The sequence below is a fragment of the Chaetura pelagica genome, unplaced genomic scaffold, assembly GCF_000747805.2.
Source record: "Chaetura pelagica isolate M959 unplaced genomic scaffold, ChaPel_1.0 scaffold477, whole genome shotgun sequence".
Lineage (NCBI taxonomy): Eukaryota > Metazoa > Chordata > Aves > Apodiformes > Apodidae > Chaetura > Chaetura pelagica.
In genome coordinates this window covers 1,005,486-1,027,836 of record NW_009953956.1, presented here as the reverse complement: position 1 = coordinate 1,027,836, position 22,351 = coordinate 1,005,486, and the positions used below count along the sequence as shown (strand labels likewise).

At 42.0% G+C, this 22,351-nt stretch overlaps 1 protein-coding gene across 1 annotated transcript in view; it reads right to left on the bottom strand.

Moving 5' to 3' along the window:
• Positions 1-22,351, bottom strand: part of DOCK1 (dedicator of cytokinesis 1) — a 298,906-nt gene that overhangs the window by 49,229 nt on the left and 227,326 nt on the right. Inside the window, exons 35-39 of the mRNA XM_010001879.1 lie at positions 15,627-15,712; positions 15,268-15,424; positions 11,837-11,877; positions 10,435-10,525; positions 6,391-6,510 (exon numbers count right to left, since the gene is read on the bottom strand). Coding sequence (XP_010000181.1) covers positions 6,391-6,510; positions 10,435-10,525; positions 11,837-11,877; positions 15,268-15,424; positions 15,627-15,712 — 495 coding nt within the window. The remainder of the gene's footprint in view (positions 1-6,390; positions 6,511-10,434; positions 10,526-11,836; positions 11,878-15,267; positions 15,425-15,626; positions 15,713-22,351) is intronic.

Here is a 22,351-nt window from a genome sequence, read left to right as displayed (position 1 = left end):
GGGAAATCCCTAGTTTGAGATTATAGAATGGTTTGAGTTGGAAGAGACCTTCCAGGGATGGGGCAGCCACAGCTTCTCTGGGCAGCCTGGGCCAGGGTCTAACCACCCTCACAGCAAAAAATATCTTCCTCATGTCTAACCTAAATCTTCCCCTCTACCAGTTTTAATCAATTGCTCCTTGTCTCATCACTCCCTGCCCTTGAAAAAAGTCAGGGTTCGTAATATTATTTATCTAGGGAAGAGGACTGGAGCAGGCAGGAATTAACCTCATGTTTGTAAAGTGCTCTGAAGGCATCAGAAGGACTAATTACAACCACCAGAATGAGGGATCACGTCTGCAGGAGATCACAAGGCAGGTTCTCCATGCTGCAATGCAATTTTTGCAAATGGGAGGATGGGAATGTTTTTATCTGCATTCTGTTTCTAATCTAAAATGATGATAGAAAGCATATTTTTATTTCTACACAAAAATTAGCATGAGCTTAATAGCAAAGGCATGACTGCAGAAGATGGAGCACACTTGCACATACTAGGCCAAGTAAATTTTGACTCAGCAGAGTAATATGCAACGAATTTATAGAAACTGAACTAATATTCAGTTGTTTGGCAAGTCAGTAAATTAAACCTTTCAGAGTCACTTAACCTGACTTCATTCTGACTGCCACTTTCTTACCAGCTTCAGCCATCCAGTCCCTCTCCTGCACATTTTCAATCCAAAACAAATGGTGTTACCACAATTTTGCTCCCCATTTCACCAGCCCCTCTCCAAAACCCAAGCCCTTCTGCCCTCTTTTCTGCTGTGACAATATTTATAGGTGATCTCAGGCAAAACAGCTTTGGAGCTGAGCAAGATTAGGAATCAATGGGAGCCTAAATAATTGGAGATTTTAATCAACACTGTAAACACACTGCTAGCTGTAGGTAGCATAAACAATAACTTTGGCAGAACTAAACCTTTTTTGTGATTATTTTTTCCCCCTCTTCTCATCCTTGTCTGCTGAGCCTGTAAACATTCCAGAGTGGAGGCTGCGCTTCCGCTGCAGCCTGATCAAACCCTTTAGATGATACTGAATATTAATATTAATTATGAGTTTTATAAATGTTTCAGAGCCTAAAAAATGAATCCTCACATTAATTATGATCTCTATTTAGTTCCTCTCCAATATACATGCAGTAATAGCACAGTCCTACCATTCTTGCATTCCAATATGTATTCCCCTCTCTGGAAGTGCAGATGGGCAGGATAAAAATCAGACCTGTTGGACAACATTTGCTTCTGGCTTAAATTACTAGTTACTTTAAGTTAGTTTAGAAGTCATACTGCTCATTTTTTCTCACATTATTTTTAATGGAATGATTTCAGGTCTAGGTAAGAGAAAAAATTGCTCTTTTTCCCTTGTACTGCAAAGAGACTGTAAAAGTGCCTCATCAGGGGAAGAGTCTTTCAATTTTTGTTGGCCTCCAACCTGGCCCCTCTCCCACCAAGGGCTCTGTCTCAGAGAAAGGCACCTGCTTCTTGTTGCTACTGCCTCTGCTGAACACAACATCCGTATCTGGAAATCCAATTGTCCGGTTCAATCCTCCAAAGGAACACCAAGAACTTGCATTATTAGACCCAATTTGTACAATGTCAAGTGCCCTGAACTCCAGAGCACCATTAACCACCCGGCTCTTCCCTCTGTGACCACAACACCTGCAGCATCCCCCAAAACTAAACCCAAGATGATCATTTTTCCAACGATGTCTCAGAAGCAAGAACTGTGTATTTAAAATCCCCTGCACAACCCTCTGAAAAATTCCTCTGTTTACTACAGAGCAAATTGATTCAGGTGAGGACAGCAGGGCTGTGGCAAAGGAGCCTGATAAATGCAATCTGTATTCTTGAAGGTCAATAACTTCCAATCTGCTGCCTCGCAGGTTCCCTGGCTTGGAAGGTTTCCCAGGTTTGCCCAGGACATGGCAGCTCTTCTGGAGGAATGAGCCATACAGGGAGCTACTACACAGGGTTTGTACGATGTACAACTCATTAATGCAAGAAACAATTTATCTGGAGAGTGCACCAGAGAGAGAGGCTGGTGATTGTGGAAGGAAAACGCTGCTTTTATACTGACAGCCTAAGAAAAATGTGTAGAGCCTGAATTTAGTTGTGTAGACACGACCTGCAAATTGTTATGGGAAAGACTTTGAGGATGCGGGGAGATCTTTTTAGGGAAAACCTAGCAAGTTAATTTATTCTTGAAGCTGGATTGCTTGTTGCCCAGAAAGAACTGCAGCATCCAATTTAAATTTTGAGGTTCTTTAATAGCAGCAAAGGAGGATCTTAGGATATTTCTTAGCTCCTGCTGAGTTAATGGTCAGTAAAAATGAAATAGTCTGGGATAAGATTATTATCATGCACTGTTCTAAGGTATGAGGAACAGTCCAAGCTGTTTAAGTATCAGATAGTGTTAATTAACTACCATGGGAGCTTAATATTTTAAATAAAATGTTAAAACTCAGTATTACTTTATTGCTGGTACTGCACTCAAGGTGTGCAAGATACAGCCATAGTTGGAAATGCTTTAAGATAACCTGCTCCATTCCTTTGGAACACAGTCAAGCACCATCTCTTTCCTCTCGGCAGCCTGTCCCTGTCCTCCCAAGCTCCTGGGACAGGCACAAGCTCTGATGTGGGATCTGAGCTGCACGTCAGCCCCGAGCTGATTTTTGGCAGACAGGTGAACTTCACCACTATCTTGTGGAAGAAAAAAACATCTTATGCCATCCCATGAACTGGAAAAAAAGACATTTTAAGCCAAATCACGGCACTGACTGGGGAGCTCCAAGTATTTTGTGCTTTGTGGCTGCAGTAACATGTTAAAAGCTTTTTTTTTAGGGGGTGAAGGGGAAGAGGGGGAAGGAGGGAGGAGTGGAAAGAAATAAGCAGTGTACATTTATTTACATTTTTCTCCCTGGGACCAACACTTGCAATTTATGAAGGAGCAGAGGAAAACATGTACTGATTTATGGAGTGCGGCACTTTATTACCACCACTATTTCTCCTTCCCATCCTGAGGTGCTCTAACCTACCAACTTTCAATGAATTCCCTGCATTAAGGGGCTTTATTGAAAATAACAAAGCCCCAGCTGGACACAAAGAGCAAACATTCCAGAGCAGTTCAAAGGATGGGTTGGACTGCTGGGAGAAGCATGAGGAGAAGGCTTTTAAGGGCAAAGGCCAAGAGAGATGGAGAGGAGACTGCCAAGTGCAATGCAGTGAAGAATCATAATCTGGGAGAGAAAACTGTGTGTAGCAGGGAAACTTGGAAGGAACAACATTTCATTTTGGAAACGAGGAGCTTAGAAGAAATATTTTACAAATAAGTAAATCCATACAGTGCAGGGCAGATGGAGCCAGACTCTGCTCAGCAGTGCCCAGGGACAGGACGAGGGGCAACGGGCACAAGCTGGAACATGGGAAGTGCCATTGGAATATGAGGAGAAACTTCTTTATGGTGAGGGTGACAGAGCCCTGGGACAGGCTGCCCAGGGAGGGTGTGGAGTCCCCTTCTCTGGAGATACTCAAGACCCCCTGGATGCAGCCCTGGGTGATGTGCTCCAGGGGATCCTGCTTCAGCAGGGGAGTTGGACTGGATGATCTCTAAAGGTCCCTTCCAACTCAGACAATTCTGTGATTCAGACTTACAGAAGATTGGCTTAAGGACCATGAGGCAAATGTAATTAAAAAAAGCAAGCTTCCTAAGGATAATAAATGTAAAAATAGAAATAAAAATGAGGAATCTTAAACGGATCTCAAAGTACAAATAGAAGGGATAGTAATGGTGAAGATATTTTTGTTCTCAGCCACAAGGAGATGCCTGCAATCCTGCTCTCAGTGCAAGACCACACTCCTTATTAATAAATTACTAATTTTTCAGGCACTTTTGGCCTCAAAGTGAGAGGCCCACTCCATTCCAGTCTGTGCATGAAGGATTATACCTTCCTCTAAATTCACCTCACCAGGAATGCTAATAATTAGGAAATAAGCCTCATGGTTGGTCTTCACTTGCAGAGTGCACTGTGCATTCCTCTTAGGAAACTGCTCCGCTAAGAGAAATAGATGATTTTTGAGAGGCTTAGCTACAACATCCTTTAAGAAACAAACAAAAAAACCCCACAAATTAAAAAAAAAGCCAATGTTTTAAAACTAAATGGTACCTTTTTGGAAATGCCCCTCCTTAATTTCTTCTACACGATGTTTCTAACTACATCTATGACCCTCTCAGGTCCAGCACTTCACATCAGGCAGGCTGGGGTGATAGGGACACAGCCTCCCAACAACTTTAAAACAAAAGCTTCTGTAAAAGCCTGGAAGTAGCTCTGTAGCTGTCCAGGGTAAAGTGACCTTCTTGTGACATCTCTTTATGGGAGGAGAAAGCAAAGTAGTGGGATTACAGCCAAGGGAACTGCCAGGCAGAGAGACAGCTGGGTGATTATGGTACAAAAAAAGACAAATTGGTTAATGTTCTGGTCCAGCCTTCCAAATATGCACAGAAAATAGGACTTCAGAAGTGTTGCTGCTCATGGAATGGTGTAGGTAAAGCAGCTGCTTGACTACATTTGCAAACTGCATAGGTAAATGTAAGCAGTGATTTAACCTAATGTCAGAACATCCCAAAAGAGAGGATTAGCTTAATTCTACTGTGGAAACCTAAACTTTGAGCTTCAAATCTGACATTTGAAAATTCATGTAAGATGCCCATATTCTCAGTATATGGATTTATTTTTTTTTTTCACTGAAGAACAGGAAAATTTATTACCAACTGGAGTGATCAAAAAATGAGAAAAGAAATATCTTTAACTAGGAAAAAAGGAACCATTGTCAAAGGCAGAGTGTTCTCTCATTTCTAGTAGTAAAACCTGAAAACCTGAAGGATAGATTTCCAGTCTCTCAAGTCTGGATGCTGTGCTGGGGAATGTGGCACAGGCTGGAAGGGCAGCAGCAGGTCCTGTACCTGCAGTTTATATCAGCAGCTCATTAGCATGAGCAGCAGAAACAGGCAGGTACCACTTTAAGACAGGCTGCTGTTTGCAATATGGATGTAGAGGATGATGCAGCCTTTATTTTATAGCTAAAATGCACTGGCCTGGTGCTCAGAAGAACAATTCCCACTGCCTGTAAACCAGTTCCATAAAGGACTAACTAGGAAGCCATAAAGAGGTAAAACAACAAAATAAAAACAGGTGACTTCTGGCTTTTCCTTTCCAGAGAGGAATATAATATTAAAAGATACTTTACAATCAGCTATGATCCTAATTCTAAGGAGGTTCTCCATACCCACTGCTGAAGGGTTAGTAAAAGCCTTGTGGGCAGAGCAGCAAGCTGTGGAAACCACTGTCACCCCTCCATGAGCCCCACAGCCTGTTGTTGGAGCCTGGCTCTAGCACAGTCTAGAATCCCAATTTCATTTTAGAATAATGGAATTATTTTGACTGGAAAGGACCTTTAAGATAATCAAGTCCAACCCTTACCCCAGCCCTTCCAAGGCCACCACTGCCCCATGTCTCTCAGCACCACATCTACCCAGCTCTGATATCCCTCCAGGGATAGGGACTCCACTACTGCCCTGGGCAGCCTGGGCCAGGGCCTGGCAACTCTCTTTGGGAGTAAGTTGTTCCCAAGATCCCATCTAAGCCTCCCTGGCACAACTTGAGGCCATTTCCAGTTGTTCTATCAGTTATTACTTGGGAGAAGAGACCGACCACCCCACACTCCAACCTCCTCTCAGGCAGTTGCAGAGCCATGAGGTCTCCCCTCAGCCTCCTTTTCTCCAGGCTGAACAGCCCCAGCTCCCTCAGCCACTGCTCCTAAGATTAGCATTATTTATTTAGTATTTATTTAGTAAAATGAGCATAATTTATTAACAATTTCTAAGTACTGCATTCAGATAAGGTATAAAATTTGGCCTTTTAAGCGAAGTTTCTATCAAATACTAAAGTGATTCTGCTAATAACTCACTTGAAAAACACAAGCTGGTTGGATAATGTTCTGGTTCTACTAGAAAACAACAATTCTGTTTGCACTGCATTTATTAAACAAAGCTTGCTTTTAAAAACACAAGTTTATGTCTTGGAAATATTCTGACCAAGAGATCTCTGCTTCTCTAGTTAAGCATTTTGTGCATGAAATATGCAAACACTGATTCATCCCTACATCTCCCTCTAATACAGTTATAAATGTAACACTTATTTATTTATTTTTGCTCTTTTTTAGCAGCATTAAGTGCTAGCTGATGGACCATTTACATAAAGCACTCCAAACAACTTAGAAGAACTTTAAAGTTCTCTGAATGTCCCTGGAACTACACTGACTATTCAGCTTTCAAGTCGAGAGAGAAAAGCAATGTTTACCTTGCCCTTGTCAAAGTAATGGATAATTTCTTGATAGAGTTGATCTTTCAACTGTCCTTGAGTAGCAGCCTGGTATCCATCCCGCTGGGTAAGATGTGCTGCACATGCTTCTTCTGACCACTAAATTGTACAAGAAAGAGAAGGATAGTCAAAGCAAACCAAAAGTTATGAAATATGAGAGTAACATCAGGCTCAATCATGTCATTTTTATTTAAAGAAGTGGTTCCACAGCTAGTGTATTAATGAAGGTATTTTTTACAGTTGTGTACTTTGATTCCTTAGGCACAAGGACCATTTAATTGAATGTTGTAATTGGAGGCTAATTACATATATCAGCTGGAAGGAAGCTTCTTGAGGAGGCTTCCTCTCCTCAGAGAGTTTGTTGAGACTGACCTTGGCCTGCTGATGGGTGCAACCTGCTGGATGCATAATGAGCACTGGTAGGTTTATGTTGAGAGAAGCCCTGAAGCCAAGATCCATCAACTCAAATGGAAAGGACTGAAGGCATTAAATTAAATGGCTCAAATTCATAGCGGAGTTTTCGAGGCATGGAAAAGCACAACTAACTTTATACAGCCTGGCTGCAATTAGCAGCTCTTGCTCTTCCAGCAAATGCCTGATGGATGAGGAGGGACAGATATTAAATGAATTTTCTCCTAGACCAAGAGGACCAAGCCAATCCTTACCACCTCCCCCTGCAACTGCATTTTCTCATGTCCAGGAAGAGACAGATGAAACTGAAACCTCTGGGCTCCTGTCACCTCTTCTGTACCCTACTTCTCTCTTCCCATGAATACTCCCCATGACCTACCTGTGGGCAAGACAATACTGGAACCTGTTCCCTAGACAGGATGCAAGCACTAAACATCCTACCCTTGCAGAGCTGTCTGTTCCCATGAGGCTAGTAGGGAATTAATACCTTAGAGACTTGCAAACCCCATCAAATCAAATTACAAATCAAATGAAACTTTTCAAAGATTGAAAAAGAGACAGGTGCTCCAATAAGACTTGTTGCCTTAAAGAAACCAAGTTAAAAAATTAAATTGATTTGAGAACTGTTGATTTGCTTCCCTGAAAATCAAAGTTACTAAAGGAGGAGGACTGCCTACTGCAATAAAGAAGTATAACTTCAGGAAAAGAAGGAATTCAACCAAAGATCAGCAACTCATATATTTATTCACAGAATTCCTGACACTCCATCCAGTTTTACTTCCTCTATGTTATTAAATTTCACTCAATTACTGCTTAATTTTGTCAGAGTGTTTGTGTTTGGCTAAAGCAGACAACCTTGACAACTGTGAAATGCAAAGCCGTGTTTCTGAGCAGCACAAACATCCTGGAGTCTGCAAAGCAATGGAATTTATTTTTTTTTTTAAACACACTACAAGCCACTATCTTCTGCTAGCTTTGAACACCCTAATTGTGACTAAAGGAGCTGAAAATAAAATGAAAGTCTCTCTTCTGAAGTGCCCCTCATCAGCTTGCAGTGATGGGGAGAAAACGCTGGCGGTTCTCCACGGCCTGCTCACAAATTGAAAGGTGAGACTCTTGAAAGCTCTCAGTCTTGACCTAGATGTGATCCCATTAAAACCACCACAAGGAAAGATATGCCAGTGATGAGTGTCACGGGAAAGCCTGTCCTCCAGGACTGAAAGAAAAACTCAGCTGCTTAAAGTTACCGCTCCGCAATATTGCTGCTTCTCAGGCAACACTGACTCCTCCACCCACTGCCAGTTACTGCTGGTAACTGGACACTGTATTAGACAGATTGAGACACTATTATAATAAAGCAATGCCAATATAGAATGTAATTTTATTTATAAACAAACATTAGCTTAGTGAGGAAAACCTGTGACAACTACTACCCTCACATGTGCCATCTTCTATCATTCTGCATCATAAGACAAGAACACTGGATATCTCTTTCTGGTGAATTAAAGGAGATAAAGATCCTCATTCGGTCTCTGAAGACATTTTGTAAGAAAAACCAAAACTGGCTTTAAGGTCACATAAAGCATATTGACTCACAAGTTCAAGCCCCAGTAGGTAAAAGTTTGATTGGCACTTTCCAGCACAGTTCATTCCAGCATTTTTCCAACATCTGTGGAAGGGGATGAATGCCCTTCTCTCTAAAAGGCTCATTCATGCAAGGTGCGACGAGCAAGTATCACATGATTTGGAGCTCCTGTTTACATGAGACTCAGTGAGTTTCTCACTCCAACTCCTACCCTTAAGCAACCAAGGGCACCCAGCTGCATGACTGGTGTCAGACCCATCTCCTCCCATCCTCATCTCCCTGATGTGTCACAGAAAAATTTCATTACCAGTGACTGCATCCAGCAGGCTGTGGCCAACGACTGACCTTGCTTTTAATCAGGAACAAAGCTATTGCTACAGTGCTTCTGCACTCCAGATGAATCTCATTGGTGGTTTCTTGTGTAATAAACTTCTATTTATTTTAAAATGCAGCAAACACATTTCAAAATGTCTTAATTTTACTTGCACAGCTACACTCTGCATCATATTTTGCCTTATTACAGCTTGGATGCAGCTTAGTCGGTTTTGAGGTACGAATAATTCTCAGCGCATCCATTAGAAGGCTTTCATTTCACACTTCCCACTTTTTAACTTCCAAAATATTTCAAAATGTTTAAAAACAATATTTTACAATCCCACTTCGTGTGGGATTGTTTAGATTAAATCCAAGCTTGCTAAGAACAATGAGCTGCTTAGAATGAGGTATTTTTCCTTTCCGAAAGGAGGTTCCATTAGCAGAGCCTCTGCAACAATGGCAAAGGCTGCAACACACTCGCCACTGGCATGAGAAACAAATCAAGGGGAAAATGCAGTTCTCAGTTATTCAACCACAGGTGCTACTGTCTTCATGGGGAACTCCAGGTCTCCCTGGAAAGAGAAAGATTTCACTGTGGGTGATGAGATGCCAGGAAGAAGAATGGGACTAGAGCAAATGCTTCAGGAAACACTCGTTCTTACCAAATTTTATCAAATATTGACTGTTTTTATAAATTAAAACATAAAACCACTTGCTGCTAATTTAGTGGTGAGTAAGCTATATTAAACCTGTGATAAAATTCTTCACCATGAGGGTAGGAAGGTGCTGGAACAGGTTGCCCAAGGAAGCTGTGGCTGCCCCATCCCTGGAGGTGTTCAAGGGCAGGTTGGGTGAGGCTTGTGCAGCCTGGTCTAGTGGGAGGTGTCCCTGCTCATAGCAGGGAGGTTGGAACCTCATGATCTTTAAAGTCCCCTCCAACCTGAACCATTCTGTGATACTATGTCCTGACACAAGGGCCCACTGTTAAGTGCCACATCCTTCCATGGGGTAACTCTGGGAACACGGTTGGCACGTGCTGCCACGTTTGTGACAGAATCATGGAAACCAGCTGGTCATGGGAGACAATTCCATCAATCCAGACAGTTTTCAATGAGATTCATGCTTATGAAACAAAGCCTGATGACATTTCTGACTCAGTGCTTTAATTACATGCGCCTTTATTTCTACATATTGCTGGTTACACCAAAACATTCTTTGAAGAACAGCAATATGGTTAGTGACTCCTATAAACTGTGCTACATTGCATTAAAATGACATGTACCTTTGAAAGGTGAGAGCTTGGAAAGACCATTTGAATCTCTCCTGGATTTTCCAGAATCAAAACTGAACCTACAGATAGCCAAGAGCACTGGAGGGCACAGGCTCTCTGGACCTTGTGCTGCCTGTGCAAAAATAGCTCTGTGGAGAGCTGATTTACTAAAGTACGTGTTTAAATGCTTCCACACGTGATGTAATTTTGATATTTAGAAGAAATTTAAATTACAGCTTTGAAATTTGTAACTTAGATGAGCAAAGCAGGCTCTGACATGTGCTAAGGGCAGCAGGCACGTTTCCCGCAGGAACGAATTTCACAGGTAAAAGGTAAAACTCAGAGTTTTATCAGTCTGAAGTGCAGATGTTCTGACAAGCAATACTACTGCTGGTTACTGCTAAGACGATTTTCCAGCCTTGCCATGTATTTTGGTGTTTACCTTCAGGAGCTTGGCGTGCAGCAGTAAAGTGTAGGCAGCTTCCGTGTAGTTATCGCACTCCTTGTGCAGGTCACACAGCTTGTACAAATACCTGCAAGCATGAAAACAACTGCTCTGAAAAATGCTCTTAAATGTTACTAAGCAATTTATCTTGAAGACTGCAATGGTTCTACTCTAACTGCAAACACGTAAATGTAAGTGGGGCTATTTAAAGCTCCTATTTCTGGGTGCAAACACCCTTAGGACCATTTACATTTCTGCTGTGCTTCTTCCACAGTCCATACCACTGGCCTGTGATGTGTAACCAGTCCAATACAGATTTTGTGCAAGATACTGCTCTAATTGTTCAGCTACAGAGACAGATATAGACGTTTTTTTCCTGAACTTCCATATCATCACACTGCTGGAAAGGGCTTCTCTTCATTTGTTTGTTGGTTTGTTTAAAGACAACTTCAAAAAAACCCTAAACCAAACGCCTGTTAAAAATGTATTTTGAAAAAGCCAGTGAAAACACAAAACTTTTATACTCATTAAGATATATTAGAAGTTTGTCAATAGAAACAGGAGAGAATCTGGGTAGGGCTTTGAGAGTGAGACAGCCTGTGATACTGCATAGTGCAAACCTACAACTTAAAACTTCACATGTTTGTCCCCATATATCAATCCTGCCTTCAAGAAGATTTGATTTTCTTTTTCCAGATGAATAAAGCAATAATTTAATAATAATAATTTAAACCATTCAAACAACAGGAAGCGAGTTCAGAAGTGAAAATTCTTCCAAAATGGTAACAAGCATGTGAGAATGAATTAATGAATAATATTTAGATACCTAAAATAGCAGTAAAAACACAAGCTTCATCATTTTAGCACAACGGTGTAGCCAATTTTAAGCCAAAGTACAAAGAGAGGACTAGGAACCCTGAGGTTTACACAAAGCACAACAACATATTACCATTTTTATTTTGGGTGAAAATAGGTTTGAAACGTTCCTAAAAACTTTAAATTTAAAATAAGTACCAGTCATTATATGATTAAATAGTCCTTTTTACCCCAAGTCACATATTTTGTACCTCACCAGGAGGCAAAATAATGTCATTGCTCAGCTTTCTTTTGACTTGTTTATTTTCATCTGGCAACACTCCTGAGTATTTCAGTGTTCACCATAACATAACTAAAGGAGGTGGAGAAGGGGGGTTAAGACAATCTCACAACTCCAGTTTCTAATGCTCACTGTCCTCAGTGAAGATAAGCTTCTGAATGTACCTCAGGTTCAGCTGAGGTCTATTTTTTCATTATTTCTTTTCCTCCAGGCCCCAAGTGAATGGTTAATACAAACTTAATTTTCTCCAATTACATACTGCAGCAAGTCAAGCAGAGTTTGTCACTGGACATGTTTACAAACCTTATGTACATTTCTTCTCTTTCAATCTCCTTGTAGAAATTCTGAAAAACAAGATAATTTCATTACAAAGTCTTTGATTTCTCAGTCTGGAACGTACACAGAACATGCTCGAAATTAAAAATTCATAATTGCATAACATCAGCCTCAAAACTGCAAAATTAATTTGCCTCTGGAACACAAGTCATTTAACTTATAAAGTCTGATGCTGTGATGTTTTCGTGATGTAGCATATTAGGGCTTATGTGTCACCACAAAGGTTAACAATTTGCAAGCAAAGTTCTACTAGAAATTTGCTTCTGGCATTTGCAAGTCACACTTCATTGACTGTTTGCAGCTCAAATTTTGTAATACACAAGAACATAATTTTTAAGCAACAGTTGTTCTGTAAATTTAAACCCCCAAACCTTAGTCGAGCAATACATCATCTCTCCTTGAAATTTCATAGTTTCTTTGGCAATAAAAAGTTAGATTAGAGTTATTTATCTGGTTTCCTATGCTGCACATTATCATCACTCTCTTCAGAAATGTCTGAATGCCTCCAGTCTTGAGATAAACCAGTTAACACTACAAATACTGTAAATGCAAGATATGATCTATTGGGTGAGATATTAAAGGCATTTCTGAATCTAATTTAAAGTTTGCCTTCAAAAGTTAAAATATACCTAAGAAAACAAAATACAAAGACATTTCTCTTTCACTGAATTACAATATATTTCAGTGCTAAATTAAACCAGTCTGAATAGTCACTGAGGCACAAATCCAGTATAAAACTCTTCCCTTCAAAGAAAACCAAAATACAAGACAGACTCCAGGTCTGGGAGCTGGAAATGATGAATTATTTCATGGATGTGCCATTTTAGTTAACAGAACTGCTCAGTGGTTTTGAGTTCAACTGAAAAACAAACTGAACAACATAAAAAAAAAAAAAAGTGCTGTTTTTTCTTGTTTTGTTTGTGCTTTTAAAGTAGGACAGACTACTACTACTACTTAATTAGATGGATCAAGAATCTAGAACCATTTCCTCCCTTTATGGTTGCCAGCTGCTCTGTCCTTCTGATGCAGCTCAAGCAGCAACATCAAAGTGATGGTGAGACAGGTTTCCTAGAGGAGCTGTGGCTGCCCCATCCCTGGCAGTGTTGAAGGGCAGGTTGGATGGGGCTTGGAGCAACCTGGGCTGGTGGGAGGTGTCCCTGCCCATGCAGGAGGGTTGGAACTGGATGAGCTTTAAGGGCCTTTCCAACCCAAACCAGTCTGGGATTCTATGACTCTATGAAATCAACCAAAACAGGAGGAGGCCTGAGCAGAAGGCTGACATGCACTGCCATGTGTTACATTTATCACGGTTCCCTCTGCCCCTAAAACCAATCTCTGCTCCTGCCCTGTCTTTGGGTGCAGGCTGTACTGGCCCAGATGTGTGGGTCTGCAGGGAACGGGCTGAGGAACTGATGGGGATGAAAAATAACCAGAGAGGAAGAGGGTAGAGCTTTCAGCAAGATCTCTCTCCACATTGACTCTACGGCCATGCCAGCACGCTTGCTTTGGCCAGGACTATTGGGGGTAGGAACAAGCAGCTGAGGGAACACATAGAGCTTTTATTTTTAACATCAGCACTGGCTTTTAAATGCATATCAAACCTTCAGACTTAAACGACAGTCAGTACAGACAAACTTAATCCTGGGAAAGCCTCTGAATCATTAAAGTCCCAATTAAGAACTCTTTGAGACCTCATGTGGGAATTGTGCTGAGTCTCAGCACAGGGCTGGATTTTTGCAAAGCCATGTATTTCACTTCTGGTGCCAGAAGTACAATGCAAAGTCTGTGTTGGCCCTGGAGGGCAAACGGGACTTTAAAATCAAACTACAGTTTTAAATCACATCTACAGGAAAGGAAGGAAAGTTCTGCCCTGCAATGCTTTCCTGCAGGGTTGTGCGTGGACATCTCACGGTGATTTACCTCAACAGCAGTAAATCTCACCCAACATTTATCATCTGCAAAGACTTGAAAAATTCCTAAGACAAAAATCAGCACAAGGAGATGCTGTTAGAGACACTTAGAGAAAACAAAACAACCTCCCAAGTGCACCACTGGTCACCCCACGGTTAGCAGAGCGAGAATGACTAGGAGGGAACTCTATTATGATGAAGGGAGGGAGAAGTAAATTCACCCTTCTTAGGAATTTCTCCTGGTTTTATGCATTGTTGTCATGTTTTAGAGCACACAGTCTATGCAACTTTTTATTTCCCATCTGGCTTGGTGCAAGCTAGCAGGTCTTTCTAACTCCAGTTCTGCTCGGGAGGACAATGACTTTTCTGCAGGCACCCAATGGCACTTGTTAAATCAGCAGCTGGTGACAACTCTCCAAGCTCCTCCTCTTTGCCCAATTGCTAAACATCCTGATGCTTTTTGATGGGCACAGACAGGAAAACTAAGTAAAAACAAAAGCCCAATTTCTGATGTTATGTCTCCACCTTCTCTCCCATTCTACTGGGCACCGTTTCATTATGTGATGGTGTGAGGAGGGGACGAGGACACCTGCATTAATTACTCTCAAGTGCTTAAAGCTACAAACTGTTTACTCAGATCTTTCCAAACCAGCCTGAACAAAATCCATCAGCCATATCACATAAAGGCTAAACACAGTCTGTGCCCCACATGTTTATAAAAGCTTTGATAATGATATAGGGATAAAAGCTCTGAGTCCTTATTGGCTAATGGCTTAATATTGAGTCCAGCTGGAAAAATCAAATCTAGCTGGTATTATGTTTAGGGTCTCTAAAACTTATTTTGACATCATTTTTCCACATGCACTCATTTTGTGCTAGTAAAATGTCATACTCCATTGCTTCCACCAAAGACCATGATGTGCATGTTAAGGGGACAAATTCTCCTGCTTCCAACTCCAGCCAAAATGGAAAATGGTTTGTGGTATAGAGTAGTAGCTACTCCAGAATTTTTGGAACTAAGAACAGGAAAATTCACATCACTTAGGAAAAAAAAAGAAGTGAGATCTTTCTGCTGTGAATGAAACAGTAAACACTCAAATTTCTTCAAAAATTTGGAATATGGAAGCTGAGCAGCAAGCAGAATACAAGTAAGACTGCAAATGCATAAAATGTTTTGTAGTAAATGATGTATTACTCCAATGTTCTGTATAAAAAAAGTGGGTTTCTGTATAAATTTGTTCAAGTGTCAATTGTAAATGTCAGCTGAGATCAGGATCTGAAATGTTCCTTCTCAAATCTTTCCTTAGAATCAATTAAAGAAGTAATAACCCATGTTTTCATGGATTCACCTTCATCAAAGAAGAGGGAAAAGAACCTTCCAACTTTCCTAAGAGTCCCAACGTGTATTTTGTTTTAATCAAAATCTTCTGTTCAAGGTGCAAAATGATGACTGCAGTAATCCTCCCAGGAGGGGGACCCTCTGCTTACCAGCACGTTGACTGTGCAGCTCATGCGGTTCTCCTTGTTCTCATCATGCATGATGGTCCTGTAGTCCAACAACCTCTCCATTAAGCGGACAACGAGCTTCACAAAAGTTTCTCCGCTCTTAGCCAGGTATTTGTGCTTCCTGCAGTGCTCCAGGAGACTGAAAAACCAATCACATCTGCCTTGTTAATCACACGCAGGGGAAAAAAAAAAACACCACCACCTTGACTCAGGTGTGATTTTAAATATCGTGCATCGTTAACAGGTTTTAATTATTTCTGGGCTACAAAGTTCATTGTAGTCTAATTGCTCTCTCTCCTGGCTCTACTGTGACATAAATCTCACTGCTGATCAACACTTACATTTTGTCAAATAACACTTTGTACTGCTCGTCTCCTCTGCCTCCTTCCACTTCATGATCCAGTTTCGTGATGATCTCATTTTCAAACTATAATTAAACAAAGCAAGCGTAAATAATCAGATGGCAAATATTTCACTTAATTGCTGTATCCTCAGTGGTTCACAGATTGGTTGGGTATCTGGGCACGATGTTCAGCCTCTATTTTAAAGCCTGATTGATTTTAGGACTTTGCACTCTCTGGTATTAGGCTGTCCATGAGGATCTGCTGTCCTACAAGGACTTTTTATGCTGAAGAAATCACTGGTCATGGTGCTAAATGAAGTGTAAATATTTGCCTTATGACAAACTAAATAAGGAGATTAATGACAAGCATGAGGGCGGAGGAAAAGAAGACACAAAGCCAGGGACAGAATATTTCCTGCACTACTAGCAACAGCAGCAAAAATAAACTAAAAAAACAGGTAATATCCCCTTTTTAACAGACACTGACTCACAGTGGGGCCCAACACAATTAACAAACCTGTTAATAAGTCACTGCAGAGGGAAATGAAGTTGTTTCAGACAACTTCAGAGCAATATTTTTATTTGGGCTATAATAAAACATGCAAACATATGTGGGTATTAGAATATACTTTAAGTGCAAACTGGATCACTCACTGGATTTCTAATGGCTACCAAGGGAGGGTTTTACCTGTTGCTGCTCCATTCCCCAGGGCACAGGTCAGGGACAAACGGGACCTGTTGCTGGAGGGAGGGCCACTCTGGGCCTGCTGCTGTAGCACAAATCGGGCCAGTCATCTAATTTCTAATTCTTTATTAAATAAACACAGGAAACCACCCCATTTGTGACACAACCTATTGTCAAAAGCCCTCAGCAGAGCCCAGGTGAGCAGGGAGTCTGTGGTAGGGGAACAGGGCCCCTCAAGAGCAGGAGTCCAGTGGTAGGTCAGTTCTCTGCATGCTTTTTTACTGTCACTTCCTTGAGCAGTCCCTAACTGTCCCGAGGAGAAGCCAAGGGCCACCTGGGCAAGAACAAAGCGTACTAACATTTTGTAAATGTCAAGAGATGTACTTTGCATCCACAGTTAATATTAACAGCATCTAATGTAGGAAGAGATAGAAACGGACGGTCTGCAGCTCAATAGCCTCCCAGACAGAGGACGTGCTCCCACCATCTCAGGCTCATTGGGCAGCCTATGGACCCACCTCCCTTTGAGCCATGAGCTTTCCTTCCTGGGGCTACGCTTCCCACCTCTAAGCTGTATCAGTAATGTCATGGCACTTCTTGTTTATCAGTTATTTCCATCAATCAAAATGCCTGATTTAATGACAACACCAGTAGCACCCCTGTTACAGCCACCAAACGTGGCCTGACAGCAGCGGGGCTGTGACTGAGCACGGCAGGCCTGGAAACAAAATTAGAATCACAGAACCATCAAATGCTTTGGGTTGGAAGGGACCTTCAAGATCCTTCAGTTCCAACCCCCTGCATGGGCAGGGACACCTCCCACCAGCCCAGGCTGCTCCAAGCCCCATCCAACCTGCCCTTCAACACTGCCAGGGATGGCACAGCCACAGCTTCTCTGGGCAACCTGGGCCAGGGTCTCACCAGCCTCACAGGAAATAATTTCTTCCTAGTGTCTAACCTAAATCTCCCCTCTTTCAGCTTGAAATCATTCCCCCTCATCTCATCGTTCCATGCCCTTGTAAAAAGTCCCTTCCCAGCTTTCCTGTAGGCCCTGCATGGAGACAAGGACAACCTCAAAGACTGCTGCAGTACAGCTCATGTTCCAAAGATGCAGCAGATATCTATGCTAAAAGGCAAAAATCAAACTCCATGTACCCGGAGGAAATAAATCCCCTCAGAGAGCCCTAACAGCTCAGCAGCCTCCCCTAAGGGTGCATGACAGGCACCCAGGCAATGGGACCACCATCCCAGAGCTTCCCAGATGGCAGGGCAGGGGGGGTGAGCTTGGCTGTGCATGGTCAGCCCCACGGGGAGACTGAGGACAAGGTGTTATGTCCAGCCAGTAGAAGGGCTCAGGATGGTTTAGCTAGGAAGAGAAACTGTATTTTTTTTTAGTTCTCACTGAAATTCTGCTGGCATGTTAATTTCAGTGAGGAGTGTGAGATCTCTCTTGCCAATGGACTTGTGTCGTGATGAAACTGTGAGGGTGAGAGTGATCTTCACCACCTTAGTTTGTGTCACTTTCAGGTGGTGTAGTAGCTATGTACACCACAGATCTCTTTCTGCCAGCTGATGCTGCATTTTAAGCTCTGCCCACACAGTCCCACCTCGGCCAACATCATAATGTCTCTGCCAAGCACCAAACAGACACACCCTGAGCTCTGCCACAATCTTTTTCTCCTGAAATAACTGCTTCCTGTGTGGCAAGGAAAACCTTGGCAAAACAAGAGAAAAGTCTTCAGCAAGCAAGGGTGAGGAGAAGCACCTTGGCCACCTTCACAGATGGAAGCACCTGCCTGCCTGGAAGGTCCTTTTCATGCTGAAGCTCACAGCAGCTGTGAACATACACATGCTGGCCAAGTTGAACCTGTGGATGAAGTGTGGCCAGGGATTGTACAGAAGTCCTGGCTTTGCTAAGGAAACCCCTTTTCAGGAAGAAATGCACATTGACATAAAGGATTTGCTTGATAAATTGTGACAATGCCAAAATACTCCTCTTTGGTAAGACAACTCAATCTCTGTATCTTTACAGGCTCAATGGCAGGAATAGAAAAATCCACAGTATGACACAGGGCACTGCTTTGTCTCCCTTTCCATGTTTCCATGATCATCTCAGCATTAACTGCAGTGATGTTTACATCACTTCCTACCTTCATATGCAACTCAGGACTTCTTGTCCTCTGCATTTGAGTAGGGAAACATTTTTATACCCTCCCTGGAAGCTCACCAGAACTGTCTTACAAACAGAGAAAAAACCATCCCTGCTCTGAGGTTAGTGACTACAGCTATGAAACCTGAACTACAGAATGTGTCACACACACAGTGATAAAATCAACCAAGTACCCAGACAACTGATACTCCTTCTTCAAACCATGTTTTAAACATGAAAACCCCAAACCTCAGATTAAATATTACCAAGGTGCTCTTCTGTATCCCAGAAGATCTACAAAATCACAGAAACACTGGCTGGAAGAGACCTTGAAGGTCATTTTGCCCAACCTCCCAGGTGACAGGATTATTGCCAGCAGTGACTTGCTTAGCCAAGAACTGAACATCTGCAGGGATGGATGACTGCACAGCCTCTCTGGGTAACCCGTTCTACTCTCTCACTACTTTCCTTGTGAAGAAATGAATGGAAAGTGAAGTGAAATAAGGTTTTTAATACAACACATCCATTATTCAAAAAATGACAGGAAAATGAGAAAAGGAAGGGTAATGGAATCCGCCCCCTCTAGGAAGCAAACACAAGCTGAAACACATTCTCACAGTACAAGGACGTGTCAAGTGAACACAATGATAAAACAGATGAAACAGAGAACTCACCAAATTCACGTTCTCTAATGAGACCAGAAAGAAACTGACTTTCTTCACCTATGTGAAAAATTATACTTGCTGCCAGTGGGAGCCCTTTAAGTGATGTATTTTTTAGCAAGAGATTACTTACACAAATTAGGTGCAATTACTCACACAAAGAGGAGCAATTACATTTGTCATACAAGATATCTTGAGTATCTTCCTGATACCAATTTCACTTACATTTCTGTACATCTAGGCTTGGTTGGCTTATCTCCCCAGTGGCCATCCTGGGCTGAACAGAGTCAGACTTGGGGAATTTCTGGGGTTTGAAGGACTATTAACAGTATCTTTGCTCTTCAGTCATCCTTGACACTTCTCAAGGAATAGATATGACGTGGGTCAGGCAAGCCAGATGTCTAAATGTTATTTAACATAGTTAAAAGTCCTTCTGTGGTCTTTCACAGAAGGTTTCAACAGCACAAGTTGAGGATTATAGAGCTATTATCTTCCATGATGGCAGCAAGAACATGGCCCTGGAGTCGCACAAGCTCATGGCTCTATAGACACTGCCCCAGGGTCTGTTGATAAAAATCTCATTTTTCCTTGTTTTATTTTTTTCCATGCATAAAGCTGCATAAAGCAGGCCTGCAACTACTGTGATGGAATTTACTCTCAAGTGAAGAAGTGCTACAGTTTCAACGTTCATGTTACAGGCAGTGACATTTGCTGAGGCTCTTTCTGGAGGCTCAGGGGTTGTATGTGGCACCATCAGCAAGCTGGGATTCATATCCTTCTGTTGACAGTGAAAGCCTGAGGGGTGATGTTAGGAAGATTACAGGAAATTGTTATCAACTCTTCCTAGCAGTTGATCTCAGCTCCTCTTTAGAACGTGTGTTTGAACCTCAGCAAAGAGTATATCCACTGCTTCATCCGTCTGTTACAATCTCCTGTCTGGAGAAAAGTGTCTTCAAGTGTCAGCTCAACTAATCACTCTGGGTTTAGGTACACCTAAGGGTGGTCAGGCTCTATTTGCAGCACTGACTGAGAATTTAATCTAGCTGTAGATGAGGAGGAATTTCAACCCTCTGAGCCGCTATACATTTGTTTTGATACAGGATAATAATGAATTTGCCATATAAAATTAAAGTGACAGAGAACACCTCATGCAGAAGCAGCACACAAGAACTGTAAAACTTTGTTCAAAGGCTGCTATGAAAGTCAGGGCCAATTCCCAACAATTTCATCTGTTTCCTTGCCTACTTTCCCAGAACATTCTGGTCAGCCAAGAGATTTGGCAGCCATTTACTAGTAGGTGATCTTGGAGGTCTCTAGATTTACCACATCACCTTTCTCCCTTGCTCTCCTGGTGGGGTAAGAGAGGAAAATCAATGTTCTCCAAAAGGCTAGAAAAGAAGAAAAACCTTGCAGGTCTACAGTTCAACCACAGATAACAAAAAAAAAAAAAAAAAGGTTACTTATAGAAATTAATCCTGTAGGGGGATGACTTATTTGAATTTGCACATTTAGTGGGATTACAGAGGAGGATCTGAAGCATCAGAGAAAGCTGGACAAGTTATTAACTTGTATTCTGTCTGCAAATCCACAGCACAGGGAAGGAGAGGTTAACACAGGGCTTAGATAGTGGTAAAAAGACTTAATAAGGAATTATAGGTTCTAAAAGTTGAGAGAGATTAAGATAAACTAGGTACTTCTTCTTAAGGAGAATTAAAACTTACTGAAGAATTTGAAATTCATTGATAACCAACAAGAAATTACAGTGCAAATAAAAATGGCTAGCATGACTGCCTTGATGATACTGAGATTTACTGTTGAATGTTAGAAATGAAAGGGTTTCCTCTTTATTTTTTCTGGTCTTTACTCAATTAATTATCCTCACAACAGTACTTGTAGCTGGAAGTACTTCAGCAGCCCCCATGGTTTTATTTTAGTAATCACACACATTATGCATTCATTTATTATGCATTTCTATATGATGCTGCATTATGCATTCATTGCTTATTCATTCCTAGATCATTTTTCTATCTTTTTGGCTATGGCTCCATCATGCCAAGCATGATCCCAATTTGCAGAAAACAAGACAGATGTGTTGTTGCATTTTTGGGGCTCTTCCCTCAGATCATTACTTTGACACAAGCCTGTGCTCTAAACAGGGTAAGAACACATGCTGCAGCTTGTGTGCTTGCATTGCTGATGCTAACACCACCAGACACAGCAGATTCCCCCCAGTGATGCTGCTCAGCCTAAACTAGACATATGGGACTTCTAATTTCCTCTTGCTCGCTACTGCAGAGTAGGGGGACACCTCTCAGATTTTCTTTGGAAGGATAAAGGATCCTTCCTTTCTACTTGCTGAGAAATGTGATTACTTTGGGGAAGGCAGGAGGGGGGGAGCATGTCTGGCTCAGCCCCTTTGCCTTATTTTGTTAATAGGCTTTTTTTTTTTTGGCTCTTACAGTAAGTTACTTCTAATAATTAATTTGTACTAGATTCATTAAAATAAATGATGCAGAGAGATGGGGAAAACCTGCCCAACTTCTCTCTCTGTCTCCCCCATGCTCTGGTTTGGTACCAGTTGCTGTCCTGCTGCTCCTCTGCGAATGGCTCCAGCTCAGACTGAGCACAACGTGACACCAGCAATGACACAGGCCCAGGAAAGGTAAGTCAAAGTTTCGGGCAGGCAAACCAACAGAATTGCAGAACAACAGCTGGAAGGAGCAGGCAGTGAAGTCAGGAGGCCAGGGCTTTCCGTGCTCTGAATCCCCCATTTCAGCTGAATGATTGTTTCACCTTGAACTTTCTCCCCTGCTGTCACCACGGGATCCATCACACTCACCTGACTAGGCCTTAAACAATCAAACCAATTCTCTTTCATCGCTCCTGTGGCTCTGACAGATTCCCTTTGATCTGGTGGGTTCCCTAGTAACACAGGCAAAGGGAAAAAAGCAGAGCAGAGAAGGAGGCATCTCCTTCTCCAGGGAAGCTTCGGTCCCACAATGACTTTAGTATCGGATTCGTGCTTTGAGGTACAGGCCACTTTGAAGCCTTATACAGGCTTCAAAGCAACTCAAGAGGCAGAGGACAAAACCAGCTAACTCCGGCTTTTAATCCAGTCGACCTTCAATTTAGTCCTGTAAAAAGCAGTGGAACTTACCTATTTTTTCTCAGGGCTATACAGACCGGAAGAAAAAACCCCACAACAACCCCTCAATTCCAACGTTCAC